Source organism: Tachypleus tridentatus, chromosome 5, assembly GCF_004210375.1.
Source record: "Tachypleus tridentatus isolate NWPU-2018 chromosome 5, ASM421037v1, whole genome shotgun sequence".
Classification (NCBI taxonomy): domain Eukaryota; kingdom Metazoa; phylum Arthropoda; class Merostomata; order Xiphosura; family Limulidae; genus Tachypleus; species Tachypleus tridentatus.
Window position 1 is genome coordinate 48,097,066 of NC_134829.1, and position 17,276 is coordinate 48,114,341.

Below are 17,276 nucleotides of genomic sequence, written 5' to 3' on the forward strand. Positions count from 1 at the left end.
TTATTTCAAAAAGAGAATTTTCTTCTTGGTAGAAAACAAAAATCAAAAGCTTAAAATATGCAATACATAGCATCATATAAAAATAATTCTATAGCTGTTTAGAAAATACAACTCATATGAAACCAAGTTGGGATTACTACATGTATTTGTTTATTATTAAGCATACCTACACATCATTATAATTGATATATGCATGCTTACAAAATATTATTTGTACAGTGCACCTACATACTTTTAATTTATGTAAAAACTGTAGCATTATAACAGATCGCTTGTTTTATGAAAAAAAAGAAAGATATGCATGACCTACATATATCCTTGTTTTTTTTTTACTTATTAAGAGAACCTTGTACATGTATATTAGAACTTCACAAGTGCATCATTATATTGCATGTGGCTTATACCAACTACTGAACAAGCCTCCATTCACTTGTAAGTGGTGTGCTGAGCAAATTGATACACAATGACAAGCAAGGAAACCTTACAATTCCCTTTATGCTAACTACAGTGCATGTTAGTATTCCAGCCAATAACTAAAAGGATTACGTGCATTATGGCCAAAAAAGGTAACTATGGTGACTCAAAAATCCACTAAATCCATAGGATATGATGACAATAGTAATAAACTGCCATATTATGCTGTATCTACAATATATATCAACCAGTACTGTCTGAGTATGTAAGAGCCAGTTGTGAAAATGAACAAAATAAATCATGTTTTAGTATAACAAATGCATATTAAATTTATATGCATTGCTACATTTTGATGGCACTTTTAAAAATCACATATTTTTAACAGATTGGTGTCTAAGTTACCTTACTGTAATAATTTCTTAATTGTCAATCACCCACTTTTTCTAAAATACTTTTTATTGTTGTAACTAGTTTTAAAACTAATACTAATCATTACCAGCTAAGTATGTGTTAAACACTGCCTATTTATCAGTTACTAACTCTAGCTAGCAAATATTCATTACATCTTGCATGCTGTACAGTGATCATTAAAATATATATATTGTAACGAGTTCTCACTACCTAATTACCAGTAAGAGAGTAGCTCATCTGAGACATCTTTTAAATGCTCATTAGCTAACAACTGTTTTAATACCTCACTGAACCCTGTTAAGTGATGACTAAAGTATTTAACACAAAATGTCATATGTATAAACAGTATTCAGATAACCTTTAAACAAGTGAAACACCTGTTTATATTTAGTAAACGAACTCGAGCGATAGGGGATGCCCCAAACAAGTAGATTTATAGTAATGAAGTGAATGAAATTTTCCAGAAAGTTGTGATAGAAAGAAGATTATAAGTTACTGATACCACAAGACTATCCAAGAATATATTTTACAACTATAATACAGTCATTAGTTGAAAATACTGTTGAAGCATGACAAACATTCACTTGTGAGACTGTGAAAAAGTGACAAGTCATTTAACAACAAATAGGTACCATCTCCGAGATCTGTACAAGTTCTTTATGAATGCATGTACTTTGGAAGAGACTAAATATACAAATTATACACAAACTTAAGAATGACTATATTATGTTACTTCAAGTTAAGACTTCCAACTACAGGATTATTGGAGACAATCAATTCTGCTGAAGTTATGAGAATTGTTTCATCCTATTATAGAAAATTTGATGAAATAAGTCTGGAAGTGATGTTAACAATTTGATCATGACAATGTTGTACCAGCTATGAAAAATTGTAATATAGATATAAGGAATGGGACATTCTATCCTTTTTGCAAGTTGATACAGTTTTAAATACCAAATATTAAGTATGAAGTATTATGTCTTTTGGACTTTTGTAGACCAATCTGAAACAAAAGACTATATGACATAGTTGTCAAAATGCATATACAACATTCATACATGATTAACATGATTCAACTAGGAAACAAATAACCTGTTTGTAAATCTTCTTTCATTTGCAAAAGCAATCCAATAACAAACAAGACCATAAAGATAATGAACAGTGCTTGGTAACCACATTTTGAGGGTAATTCACAAAGCATTTTCAAAGGTTAAATCAAGACTTAACATTGTATGACATAAAAGTCAACAGACCCTAATTATGAAGTGTCCAGAGGTTATACAGAGCACAGTGTGTATACAAAAGAAATGAGACCACACAACTGATGACATTCACACCAAGAATAGAACAGAGGGCCAATTCCATGCCACAATCAATATGGTTAGACTGTTTGTTTGTTTTGAACTTCGTGCAAAGCTACTTGAGGGCTATCTGCACCAGCCATCCCGAATTTAACAGTGTAAGGCTAGAGGGAAGGCAGCTAGTCATCACCACCAACTGCCAACTCTTTTACCAACGAATAGTGGGATTGACCATGACATTATAATGCCCCCACAGCTGAACGGGGGAGCACGCTTGGTGCGACTGGGATTCGAATTAGCAACCCTCAGATTACGAGTTCAGTGCCTCAACCACCTGGCCATGCTGGGCCACATGGCTAGAACTAATGATCAGTATGATAGGTGCTAGTATATAGATGATCAGTATGACAGGTACTAGTATGCAAATATCACAAAAAACAATTACAACAAAATTAATTCTTGACTTTCTCTCTCATTAACAGTTTTATGAACTTATTAAAATGAAGATTTTAAATTAGGACAGCAAAAATCTCAAAGACAATCATAACAACAGCCATTTTTATCCCACAGTGTAAGCATTATAATGTTAATAAAGTAGCAACAGATTTTTCATGAAATCTATAAAGTAAGAAATATATATTAATTAGTACTCAATTTTTCCAATTGTTCATATCAAGTGTATTTGCAAAGAAAAGCCAAAAACAATACTTTTCATTACTAAATAAAGATATAGCCTAAAGGTGCTTTGCAGGTTTTATAGCATAACTAATTTAACTTGCTCTTGACAACATCAGACTTACTGGCAATTCTAACTCCCAACAGAAATTGTGAGAGTATTCAAAGCTCCCCAATGTCAGAAAATGATGGACAAATTTGAAATATATGTCAAGGAATGGTCAGGTTTTCTTTACATGTTAATTATTCTTTGAAGGATTAGATGTCAGATGAAATGCTCAAGTACCAGTATGTTTGAAACATAAATAAGGAGCAAGATTTCTTAAGGAGCATGCTTCAACAAGTAAACACAACCTTCATTTACATCACAGGGAAACCTATTAAATCTCATAGAAAATCAGAATAAATGTAATTTAACGAACAATGGTAATGAAAAAATAATGAATGAATGGTGTTTAGATAAACATTAAATCCAAGTATCAGCTACCTATTTAGATATATGGTTACATATTAGAGACATACTGTTTATACAAACTTTTATTTAACAATCTGAATAATAGATTTAAAACATTCTTTGCTTCATAAAATACATAAAAACTCCAATATTTAAAATCCACAATAAGTTATCGCATAAAGTTAAAAACAAAAGATACAATTAAAAATTTTATGTTTTGGTTGAAAAAAAATTCTATTATCTTTAAGACCACATTTATTTTATGAAATTTATGCATAAAAATGGTCAAAGAATATATTCTTTTTCTTACTAACATTAATTCATAAAAACTGCTTAAAGAACAGAAGCAGCTTTCAATGAAGGTAACATAAACAGAATTACCAGTTTTTAGATTACAAAAGGGTTAAGAATACTAATTTAAAAATAATACTACAAAATGTACTCCAAACTTTTTGAGCACTCAAATGACATAATGAAAAAGATGAATAATTTCAAAATACACATAATATCAGATAATTAAATATTATTATTACTGTAGCAGTTCTCACACTAATTTTCAAATTTTCTTCCTTTAACAGCTAATCCACTACATAACTACTGACAATTAATGTCACAGTTACATGTATATATCATATATAGTTTATAATTCTGATATATATATATTTTCAGAAAAATGACAGAGTAATGCACTAAAGGTGTTATCTCTCTTTGTGAAATGCACAAACTTACCCCGGAATTTCTTCGGTGGATTAGTCAAGTCCCCTGCCTCAGGGTTGACAACACACCTGTCATCTACAAGTCTACAAACATGTAGGCTAGTTAGTTGTATCTTGATATCTTAAAACAAATACTATACTCTTCTAATAATTGATAATAGATGCTGCTAATAAGTGTACTAGATACACGCAAAAAGTGTCATATCTGCCACTCAAAATTCTTTTGATGGTCTCACATCAAAATTTACTGAAGTATATGCTCTAAAGCACCAGTTTTTAACACAAATTATGTATTTTAATATACACAGTAATTATAATATCAATAGTAAATTTAAAAGATGAAACTCCAAATTTCAAACCAATCTTAAAGAAAAACTAACTAGTAAATAACTAAGGTAATCTAACAGCATTTTTAATCTTTTTTATTTCCTTTATCTGGTGTAAGCATACATGAGAGTAAATGAAACTGAATTATCCAAATGTAGCTACTATTTTAACTCATTATATGAGACCAAGAGATACTTGTTTAATTTTTCATTTACACACAAAGCACAGAATTATGCAAAATCAAAAACAATTATTTTTCTCTGAAATGTGCCCATCTTGAGCATCTCGTAACAAAGTATTATTCCAAGATTTTTATTTTTTTTTTATTTTCCTAATATTCAATTTTGATAAAGGAGTAATAACTTAAAATATATTTGTGTTTACCAAACAGAAATGGAACTATGACTATATCAATCATAAAAATTATTTAAAACTGAGATAAAAGGACAAAATAACAACAAGAATATTGAAGATTTGTTGAAGAGGAATGCATGATTAAATAGATGTCTGATCCTGGGGTAAACACTGTTTAAAAATATAACTTAAATATCAGGGAGCTCAATTTATTATAACACCATTTTATGAACAGTGATAATATACCCTGTGTATGGGTTGTACTAAAATATTTTTATTTGAACTCTCTAATTTTATTGTTGTTATACAGTTGTCCAGGTGGTTAATTACCAAACCATGGAATGTTCAGAGCAAAATTTTAGTTAGAAAACCAAATAAAGCATTTACAAAAATGTTACCATACAATAAGTTCAATTCATACTTTTTTGTATGGTTATGAATATAAAAAAGAAACATGTTATGCTGCAATATAGAAATAATTCACACTTATAAAACGTGTCACACCAAACGTTAAACTCACTTTCATTTCACTGAAAAGTTCCAGTCTATTGCCTAATTAGTGAAGTACTGCAGTTAAAATTCTGTAAAAATTTCACATTTCATGTACCAAGTGAGCAAAACACAATAAAAGTTTAGAGTATTTTCATCTAGATCGCTCTGAGTAATCACCTTTCACATTAGCACTATAAACAATCATAGTTAGTTCTAAAAATACACTTTCTGCCAATTAACAATTACTAGACAAAACTCTAATGCTTTCAACTATAACATAAAAGAACAGATTGAGCTTACCCCAGAGTGCTGAGGTAACCCATAACATGACCTTCTGAATACAGTGAAACTATGTCTCCAATATGGAGGAAACTTGTTGAGCCTGATAAATCTCCCATGATGATAAGGCACTTAACAGGAAAACCTCAGATTAAATCATGAGAAGTGGAAACTTCATCTGTGTCATCTCTGTCACTGCATATACATGTAGAAATTACAATTTGTTCTTATTCTCTGATTGTGAATACTTCTGGCATGGGTTCATCTGAAAAAAATAAAACATATTGTATCTACCTACACAAATACATTCAATCACATGTATTTATTAAGCAAGTACTATTCCCTAAAAGTACAATATATTTTGCTTTTGTTCATCACTGTAGTTGTATAAATGCACATGCATTACTGTACTATATTGAATTTCTAAACAATTATACACATCTACACTTGCACTCCACTTCAAAATTATAAATATTTATTAAAATTATTACAACCTTTTGGGATAATTTTTTTAAAATTAGATTTTGCATTTCACTGGGTCAATTATATTTATAAAAAATAAACTACATTGCAAACACTGCACCTTTTTTATTAGTAAAATATCTCAACACAATTGCTAGTAAACCTGATATCCGTATACAATGTACACAGTGTTTAAGGAATAGCACCAGTGACCACTTGAGGATAGATAGTTGACTAAACTGAATCTCATTACTAATAATTTTTTAGGGCAAAACAGTATGTAACTTAACCTTCTATTGTACATTGTAATGTACAGACAAATCTATCTGTGGATCTTAACACATATCTCAATATTGTAGTTGAGTGCTCTTTTAAGTAACAGCTTATACAAACCATAAAATTACTTTTGTTGGTTCCTGAACTGACCGATGTTACTTACAGGTAATGTACCCATTCATAACTAATTAAAATATAATTCAAATATTTTTTACTCAGTATGGATTTATTTAAGTAAGAAATTGAAAAAAAACATTTTCTTCCACTGTATTTTCATAAGTTATCTGGCTCATCAACTGATCATATTCATCTGATAAATTATTCTCATATGTGACTTGCATAGTTTAAGTAATCTAAAAAAAATTAAAATAGGAAAAGCTTACTTCAATTAGTTATTTTCTAAAAACATGACACTAATCAATTAAGCTGAACAATGTTGATTTAATAAAAATTAATAATAATAATAATAATTAGAAAACAGCAAAGCAATATTTTAATTAATTAAATAGCTAGAATAACCTAAGTCACTAAAATTAATTAAATGCAACACTAACTTATGTGAGCAGTGCTTAAAGATAGTTAGCTGTGAAGCTTTCCAACCAGACTACAGTTTATGTATACGTTTTATTTCAATACTACTTACTACATGAGAAACATACAACTAATTAATACACTGAAAATGCTGAAGCAAATATTATTAAGCACGTGTTCAAAAATCTTAAAAAGTCTCATTGTGAACCATAGAGTTTTAACATTTTTTTGTAAATGTTCTTGCACCAAACTACATAGGTGTCCATAACACCATTGGTTTCAGGGCCCTTAACAGCATACAAGTTAAAAAATTTTAAACTATAATCCATAAAAACTGCAATTATCAGATGGGATTTCATGTGTATTTTACAGAGAAAATGAGTATTTTTTTTTATTTCACTTAATGTTTCTTCTCTGGTTTTTTATGTTGAGTGTTGTAATACAAAAAAAACAACATTTTCTAAATGTTCATACCCTACCATTAGTGCATAAAATAAAAATAAAACAAAAGATTGTTAAACAGAATGCATTTCCCCTTGAATTATTAGCTGAACTTCAATATTTTCAAGACTTAATTCAACTAAAATATTTTTTTTTCTCATATTAGGAAGGAGGTACTATATTAAATATTTAGAACTTATCACTACAAGAGTCACTTGAAAAAATCTGTATCCTTATTCAAGTAGCTTTCAAATCTGTTAAAATGTACAACTTAAAAGAATATTCAAGATTTTTTATTTCAATATCATATAATCAGCATTCCACTAATGAATTCAGTTTAAATGAATTAGTTTCTATTTTACTGAGTAATTTTGTCAATTTATAATGTCAGAAACACAAATGAATACCATTCTACCAATCTGCCTATTAACTTCACTTTTCACCATCAATATATTTTAGCTCTTTGGTAGAAAACAAAAACACCCTCAAATTTTTATATTACTATAAAAATATATTACACACAAAAGCAAAGATGAACACAACATCACATTAAAATTTATGAATTTCCACAAACTAGTAATCAGAGATACCAAAACAATAACAATCATTGTAACACTAACTGCGAGATTTTTTTATTCCCAAGAGAGCTGCTGTAGACTAGACCTGTTATTTTCAGAAGACTCCTTAGATTAACAGTTAGTATATATTTCAACATAAATGACAGTAGCTCTGTTTCTCTAGATTTAAATTTCTAACACTGATATTAGTTATTAGTACTAAATTCACTATTACCAATCCTATCAGTCCACATATCACACAATTTTTTTATTTCAAATTTGTAAAACTGATTACAATTATCCCAAATTTTTTCACATCCTCGTAAAAACATGGAACTGTTCAAGTCTCCACATGGTTAAAATGCTTAAAACTAAATATTCTGGTACGTGATGACAAGAAAACCCACTTGTAGAGAAAAATATATATGTAAAAATGGCTGGTATGGGTTGAGAAAATATTATATAGAGGAGCACATCCTCTACATTCCTACACTCAATTACACAACTCCCTTCAAACACGTCGTCAGCTATCAGTCAGTTACCTCTTTCTTTCTTTGTGAACCTGACGATGACCGAAAAAGGGTGAAACATTGTTTGTTCCTCTACATAAAAAAATTTTCTAAACCCATACCAACTGTTTTTACATACATAAATATTCTGGTAATCATTTTCTTATGATGAATATCCTTTTTATGATTAAAAAATCAAAGTTGAACTTAGTACTGTAACACTTTCAAAAACAAAACCCTTCAAATATGGACAAAGTTGTAGATATAGACTCAACATCAACCTTACCTACTAAATGTTTTGCAAATTCTGAGACATCTAGTGACCTTTTGATCCATAAAAGTTGTACAAATGCCCCCACAACCAAAAACCCAATCACTAAATCCAGTACTAATCCCACAAGATCACCCTTTTCATAATGTTCCTATAAAGTTTCTGCCTTACAAGTCTACTATGTAATTTCTTACACAGATTCATACAATACAAGATAAATAAAACTGTCTCAACTGGGATCCTGTCTAACCTTTCCAGGTCTTCAAATTTATGATCTAATATCACACAGCTCTCAGAAGTCAATGTCTAAGAAACTGATTCATCAATCTGATAAATTCCCTTAATACATTCACATTTTTCAATTGTAACACTTTTTCTCTCTTCATGAGTATGAGTGTCTTAAGGTATTTCATGTATTCTCATACGACAGCCCAGTCATTCCTGGGGTCATCTTAGCAGCTGTCCTCTGAGCTCTCTCCAATATCTCTTCTAATATAAGGACTACACTACACACGGTATTTGAAATGACACCTAACTAATATCTAACAAGAGAAACCTCATCTTCTTTAGACTTGTAATTAATATTTATACACACAATGTTATGCTCAGCTTTATCACTTGTAATTAATATTTATACACACAATGTTATGCTCAGCTTTATCACTTGTAATTAATATTTATACACACAATGTTATGCTCAGCTTTATCACTTGTAATTAATATTTATACACACAATGTTATGCTCAGCTTTATCACTTGTAATTAATATTTATACACACAATGTTATGCTCAGCTTTATCACTTGTAATTAATATTTATACACACAATGTTATGCTCAGCTTTATCACTTGTAATTAATATTTATACACACAATGTTATGCTCAGCTTTATCACTTGTAATTAATATTTATACACACAATGTTAGGCTCAGCTTTATCACTTGTAATTAATATTTATACACACAATGTTAGGCTCAGCTTTATCACTTGTAACTTCCCTTCAGTGAAACCATGTTAATATTCTTTTATCTCAAATTTAAATAGATTATTTTGTAGCAGTCAACACCATTCCTTTAGTGTGATCATTCCACAGCTTGTAACTATTATTGGAATGTATTTCTGCCAGATAACAAATCTATATCTTTGTTACAAAAACTAAAAACTACCTCTAATGATCAAGCCAGTATTACTAAACACAACATTTATTTAAACATATCAAACCTTGCAAGAAGTTGTAACCACATGAATTATTTCTCACTTCTTGTACTCCAGATAAAACTAAATTTCTAAGACCTTCCTCGTAAGTTAAAGCAATTAAACATGTCAATCTAGAATTTAATGACAGGCAACTTATGACCAGGATAGCTTATTACTATTATTCAAGTATTATTTCTCATTTATTACTAGTAAATGGGGTAATGCAGCCCTTGAAGGTTCTTGAATACTACATGCATTGATTTCAAACTAACTTAACTACTGTATCTACCCATTTTTGCACATTTTTCAACATCTTTTCTGCAGTAAAACAACAACAAAATTTCACTGTACTCCAGGTGAAGCCACAACAGATAAATTTACTTTTGTTTTACTTTGATACAAGTTTAAAACTCCTGTGAACACAACCAAGATCTCTATTTGCTATTTTCTCCAAAGCTGATTACTAAACAGATGTTTAAACTTTCACCAAAAATCATAGCTATACAGTTGCTCTTTTGTAACACAAATATCTATTTCAGCTTATTTAACACAAAGTTTTCCAATATATGATATAAAAAATAAACTGTTCAATAAAATATTCAAAGTATAAACATAATTAAGAAAAATCAAGTTTCCAAAATAAACCCAGAGTCTTAAAATAAATAATACTTTACACGCAATCCATCTCTTCTTTAGAAATTTACTTGGAACATACACTTACATTTTAACTTTCAATACTATTCCATTCAGAAAAAATAAAGTAAAATCTTAGACCTCACATAAAATGGAACCTACCAATCAATTGTTAAAATAACGCATACGTCACTTTCACAATGGTACATTTACACAGGGCTTCTCTTGGGATGCTGGAAGTGATTTTTGCAATGACTTATCCTATAGCCTATCTATATACAAGTACTCCTTCAATTTTACAAGTCTTTACATTTATCTAACTCATTCTTAGATACTAATTTCAGTTAAAATATCTCAACAAATCTAAAACCAACCACAGTAAATTCCTTATAATTTCGACACCATAAATTACAATTTACAAATCACTGTAATTAAAAATCAAATAATTTTATAAAGCTTTATTCGAAACGCTTCTTAATACTTAAAATTCGAAACAAAATATGGCAGGAACTGATGCTGATGTTACTGTTGCTAATAATGCTAGTCAAAATCAAAATAAAAAAGTACTCAACACCACAAAACTCATTATAATGTTATTATGTTAATTTATTCTAGGCTTTTGCTGCTAAATTTAAATTATTCTCCTAAAAACTAGAATTCTCAACTTCTAACAATGATATGAATGATACATTCAAACTGCTAAAAGCACTCAGCAAGGGTACGTCTAAGCCTAACAGATATAATGAGATACACGAAAAAAAAAAGACTCAAAAACGAAGGTTATTAATTTTTAACTAATAAAAGAACTTTCGAATATTTTAGTCAAATATGTGACTCTTCATAAATATCATTTTATTCTTACCATTCGAGGCTTTATTAGGTTGAACACTAAATTCTTACACTTAATCACACCATAATACATACAAACAGAACTCACTCCCTGTGTAAGTTCGGAACAGGAAGTTACACACCACTTATTACTTCAGCTGATTTGACAATCAACAAATGCAGAAGGAAGATTCTTACACATGCTTATAAACTGGTCTGAATAGTTCTCAAGTAAATTATAAAGCTTTCATTCGGGAAAGTCGTACTATTGTAACCTATTGCATGATAAATATTGCAAAAGTTTGATGGTATATATTCGGAGAAAATTTAGTTTTAAGTATTCATTAAATGACCTTAAAATAAATATACTAGTACAGCCCATTACTTCAACTCCAAAACTTTTTTTTTTTTTCAATTTCGCGCAAAGCTACTCGAGGGCTACCTGCGTTAGCCGTCCCTAACTTAGCAGTGCAAGACCAGAGGGAAAGCAGCTGGTCATCACCACTCACCGCCAACTCTTGGGCTACTCTTTTACCAACAAATAGTGGGATTGACCGTAAATTATAACGCCCCCACGGCTGAAAGGGCGAGCATGTTTCGTGCGACTGGGATTCGAACCCACGACCTTTAGATTACGAGCCGAACGCCTAAACCAACCTGGCCATTCCGGACCAAAAAACAAACAAACAACAACAAACATTTGCCATGTTTCATTATACATACCAAAGTAATCAAATTCGTCCGTGCCATAATATCACGGAATTGAATTTTATTTGTGTTTCAAAGAAAACATAAAATTAATGCGTTATGTTATTATAGGAAAGAAACTGTTAAAAATATCGTAAAGATATAGGTGAGCATAACGAACTGCCCTTGAAAATCGAAATAATATTCGATGAGTATCGTATTGGTAACCATCTACCACCGAATATACTTTTGTAAGTTAATTAAGCAATTAATCAAAAGAAACAGTATTCAGAATAAATGTCGATTTTTTATTAATAAAAATGTTTGTCTGTAACTCTATATTTTCTAATTGCGGAATAAAAAATCCATAGAAATACAAAGGATTTCTGATGAGATAAGATTACTTTAAAATATGATAGACTGTATTGCAGATTACACATTAGTATATACCAGTACAGAAACGATCTTAATGCACTTTATATTCATTCATAAAATATAATTTCTTCCTGCACTTACAACTACTCAATTTATATAAATCGTTCAAGATTTCAACAGTTTGTTTGTTTTTTAATTTCGCGCAAAGCTACACGAGAGGTATCTGCGCTAGCCGTCCCTAATTTTGCAAGCTAAGACTAGAGGAAAGGCAGCTAGTCATCACCACCCACCGCCAACTCTTGTGCTACTCTTTTACCAACAAATAGTGGGATTGACTGTAACATTATAACGCCCCACGGCTGAAAGTGCGAGCATGTATGGTGCGACAGGGATTCGAACCCGCGACCCTCGGATTATGAATCGAACGCCTTAACCCACCTGGTCGTGCCGGGCCAAATTTCACCAGAACAATCCTAAAAGTGCTTGTAACTTTCAAACGGCTTCTAATATTTATTGTAATAGGTTGTAGCCTACTTAACCTATGACTGGTTGCTGGAAGGCTATTCAGCTACTTGACATCTCTGTAACACTACGTTAGAAAATCAAATCAAAAAATGATTTAATCCAGCTAGATCAAATTAGCTTAAAAAGCATCAGTTGTGCAAACTCAGGATAGATCAAATATTGTATTTTAAATTCATTTCAAAGTAACTGATTAATGAGTCTACTTGTAATTAGAAACTCATGCCTGGATTAAGGTGAAAATAAATAATATTGCACTCCAGGCTCACAAAAATATTAGGCTTACTAAAAAATATGGTCTTTGATGGAAAGTCTTGCAGTACGTTGATTAACATGATATCAGCAGCTAAAGTAGCTCAACCCAATTTGGATAAGAAATTTCCTCCAGAGACAAAGGAAGAAGAGGTTTTAACAAGAGGAAAATAAGAAGTTACTCTTACTATAAAAACTTCTTTATACTTCATGATGTATGGGTAATTGACACGAAATAAGAGTGGGACTTACAAGAGTCTTTGAAACTTACTTCATGCAAATACATGAATACAAGGTTAGGATGGCTTCATATAACTATATAACTTATGACCAGAAAATCTTTGTGCATTTCATGCTAATTACTACACCAGAAATTGGACTTCTCACGACTAAGTGGAAAGTACTCGTAACAAAAAATGTTAAAAATAAATTTACATCTAGTGACTAGGTTGTAATAAAACCAAACACTCTCACTTGTTCTGATGGATTAAGATTGGTTAAAATATTGTGGTCCTGAAAATAAAGATATTATATCCAGAGCCATGAACATAGCAAACCATAAGGTTTGAGTCAGATCTGGATTGAACATAGCAAGGTATGAGATTGTAAAGTTTGTTTTTCACATCGAAGAACATTGAAATTGGTTACATCTAAAGAAAGATATAGGAGGTCTAATGTCAAACCCTTACATAAGGACAGCATACTACCTCACTGAAAAGATTTATTGGTCTGGAGCTCTGGAGGTCATACAACTGATTAATGTTGGAGATTACATAATTTGCTTATGGAATATGAAGATACCTTCTCCAATATACCTCACAACTTGGGGGAAACAAGTAAAATATATCACAAGACTGATTTTGAAGATGCAGCTCTAACACGTCAGTTGGCTGGACAGCTTCCACTTGCAAAAGAGGCTGAAGTTTTGAAAGAGATGGAAGCCATGAAGAAACAAGAAGTGGTAGAAATGAATATTGGCCATGAGTATCGTCTATTGTATTTGTGAAGAAGGGTGGATCTGTAATGTTCTGCATGGACTACTGGAAGATAAAAGGAGTTACAAAGAAGAATGTTTATCCATTGCCAAGAATTGACTTTACCTTGGATGATATATATGGTTCTAAACGGTTTTCAACATTGGGTCTTAGGAATGGATACTGGAAAGTGGAAGTTGGTAAAGCAAGTAGAAAGAAAACAGCCTTTACTACATAAAACTTACTGTACCATTCTGTTATCCTACTGTTTGGATTATATAATGCTCTTGTCATATTCCAACCATTAATGGAGAATACTCTGCCTGAGCTACCCTAGAATATCGTATAGATTTATCTTTACTTGAGTGATATAGTCACACAAGGAAATATCTTTAAAAATACCTATGAAAGCCTAATGAAGGTTATGGGTAGATTAAAGAAAATAACTTTAATCTGAACTTTAAGAAATGTAAATTATTTCCTTAACAGATGAGTTTCCGGGAAGATAATTGGTCAATACCAAAGAATCCGCATGAAATAAGATGACTTTTTGTGCTCCCATTATCATTACTTTGTAAAATAATTTTCTGAAGCTTGTACTCTATAAAAATTACTTGAAAAACAATTAGGTTTTGTTGAACTATTCATTGTGAACAAGCATTCCATAAACGAAAGAAGGAATTGACCACATCACTGAAACTTACATTCCCAACTATGGAAAATCCACTCATTTTAGACATAAATGTCAAAATTTTCGCAGTAGAAGCAACATTTCTAGAAATATAATATAGAAAATAGAATGTAATGGCCTATTATAACATGGAAATTAATGCTACGGAAAGGAGGTTTATATAAATTAAAAGGTACTACTAAGTGTTGTTCAAGCCCCGAGTCACAGTATTATATGGACAAAATTTTATTCTTTATACAGATCACGCAGAATTGAAGTTACTGGTGAATTTCCACAGTTTATAAGGCCAGCTAACAAGCAAAATTGATCCCAGACTCCTGGAGAACAATTATACCGTTGTACATTGCTTTGAATGAAGCTGTGGAAACGCCAGTGTATAACCCCAAAGACCATGTGAGTAAATGGAATAAGCTGTCAGAAATGGGAAGCACAGAATAGAAAATATGACTAACTTAACATGTAATAAAGTGTAGTTCGAGATTTGACATCCACTAATAAAGATGAAGATCTGCTGTGGTCCAATATCAAACTAAAAGCTGTTCAGGCAGAGGATACAATTTTTGAAATTGAAGTTGCTCAAGAATAGTTTAGAAATGTATTTATTGCAAACAGTCATTTCATAAAACTCCAAAACAAAAATGCATTGGATACTGTTGGACTCATTATGTTTACAAGAGGACTTACTATGCGGAAATTGAAAGATTTACACTTGGTATTTTGTAAGTCTTTACATCCAAAAGTACTCTGTCATCTTCTCAACCTTTCAACAAGAATAGTTTAGAAATGCATTTATTGCAAGCAGTCATTTCATAAAACTCCAAAACAAAAATACATTGGATACTGTTGGACTCATTATGTTTACAAGAGGACTTACTATGTCGGAAATTGGAAGATTTACACTTGGTATTTTGCAAGTCTTTACATCCAAAAGTACTCTGTCATCTTCTCAACCTTTCAACAACTGGACACTTGAGTGTTAAGAAGCTACTAAAGTGAGTAACAGAATGCTTCTACTGAGTTAGATACAAGAAGTCTGTGGAAAATTAGTGTAAAATATGTGATTTCTGCTATTAGTGGAAAGGTTTATGAAAGAAAGAGCACGGGTACTTAAAGCAGTTGGAACACCACTTGAGAAAGTTAGTGTTAATCTGTTCTGTTATTTTCCATAAAGAATCACGAAGTGGGAATAGATACATGAAGGTTTTAAAGGATTTTTTCACCAAATAGCCAAAAGCGTATGCTATTCCTAACCAAAAAACAAAGACTCTTTCAAAGAAACTCATTAACGAACGTTTTGCAAAATTGTGCCCATGAAAACGGGATGGAAATGTGAGATCCTTGAGATTAAAGAGGCAAGAACAATGGTCCTTCATCCATCTTCTGATGGTGTAGTAACGAGAACAGTCACTGAAATAACTTTTACACAGACATCAATGGCATACTTGACTTCACTTGAAAAAAACTTAAATCAGCTAGTGAAAACATGAAGAGCACTATGATGTTAAATCCAGTAAAATTGGGTTTTCACAAAGTATTTGCATTTGCGTTCACTATTTTGCCTGTTGAGTTACTTTGTACAGGAAAGTTAGTCCTATTATTTTAGAGAGCTTTGAATGCTGTTTTTAACACAAGCCTACAAATTACGACAGTGTTTCAGTTTCAAACTTGTAGAAAGGTTAAAAAAGGAAAAAAACAAAACAAAATTTGCAACTTTTACGTAGACTTGAAGTTTAATTATTTTCGTCACATAATTTAAAAATCCACTCAAATACAACGATATAACAATGTAATGGTGAATCCGGACTGAGTTATTGAATGTACAGTTTCATAGCTATGACTTCAGTTACTTGAATTGTCTGGTATTAAATGAATGTACCTAATCTAAGTGATGTTGTTGATACTGACAGAAAAATGACGTTTAGTTTTTCTAATACAGGTAGCCTTGCAGTCACCAGGGGTTTATCTATAGACAGTCCAACAGTGAGTAAAATTAGCAAGATAATATTCTGCTCTGAAGAGAAATTTTCACCTAAGGATCAGTTTAATATATATGAAAGACCTGTCGATAGAACTTTCTTATTAAAAAAATAATATTTTGTTTTACTAGGTAGGGAATGGTCAGTGAAACTGGGCCTTTATCAACTGTGAATGTTTTAAAAGGAGTTTTAACTATCTTGTTCAGAAATATTGTTGTTAAACTTTGAATCATTCAGTAGTGTAAGACTAGAGGGAAGGCAGCTAGCCATCAATACCCACCGCCAACTCTTGGGTTACTCTTTTAGCAACGAATAGGGGATTGACCGTTGCATTATAATGCCCCAACGGCTGAAAGGGCGAGCATGTTTGGTGGGACGGGAATTTGAACCCGTGACCCTCGGATTACGAGTCAAGTGCCTTAACCACCTGGCCATGCCAGGCTACTCAAAAGATAAAATATAAACTAAGTAAAGCGTATCCTAAGTTTCTTAGAGTATTCTGAAATGTTACTGAGGAATGAAGTTAAACATTTATGACGTTTTTATAACGTGAATTGGTTATATTAGAAATCTACAAAGTTAGGTAGGCTTTCTAAAACTCGATGAAAACGTAATTAAATTTACACTTTGTTCATTATTTAATACTTTTTGAACAATATGACAAAAAGATAG

The 17,276-nt window shown here is 31.2% G+C and overlaps 1 protein-coding gene across 1 annotated transcript in view; it reads right to left on the reverse strand.

Moving 5' to 3' along the window:
* LOC143250353 (inositol 1,4,5-trisphosphate-gated calcium channel ITPR1-like) overlaps window positions 1–11,299 on the reverse strand; it is a 178,377-nt gene extending 167,078 nt beyond the window's left edge. Inside the window, 3 exon segments of the mRNA XM_076500799.1 lie at window positions 3,985–4,055; window positions 5,445–5,688; window positions 11,162–11,299. Coding sequence (XP_076356914.1) covers window positions 3,985–4,055; window positions 5,445–5,542 — 169 coding nt within the window. The 5' untranslated portion in view covers window positions 5,543–5,688; window positions 11,162–11,299.
* Window positions 11,300–17,276: the final 5,977 nt, after the last annotated feature.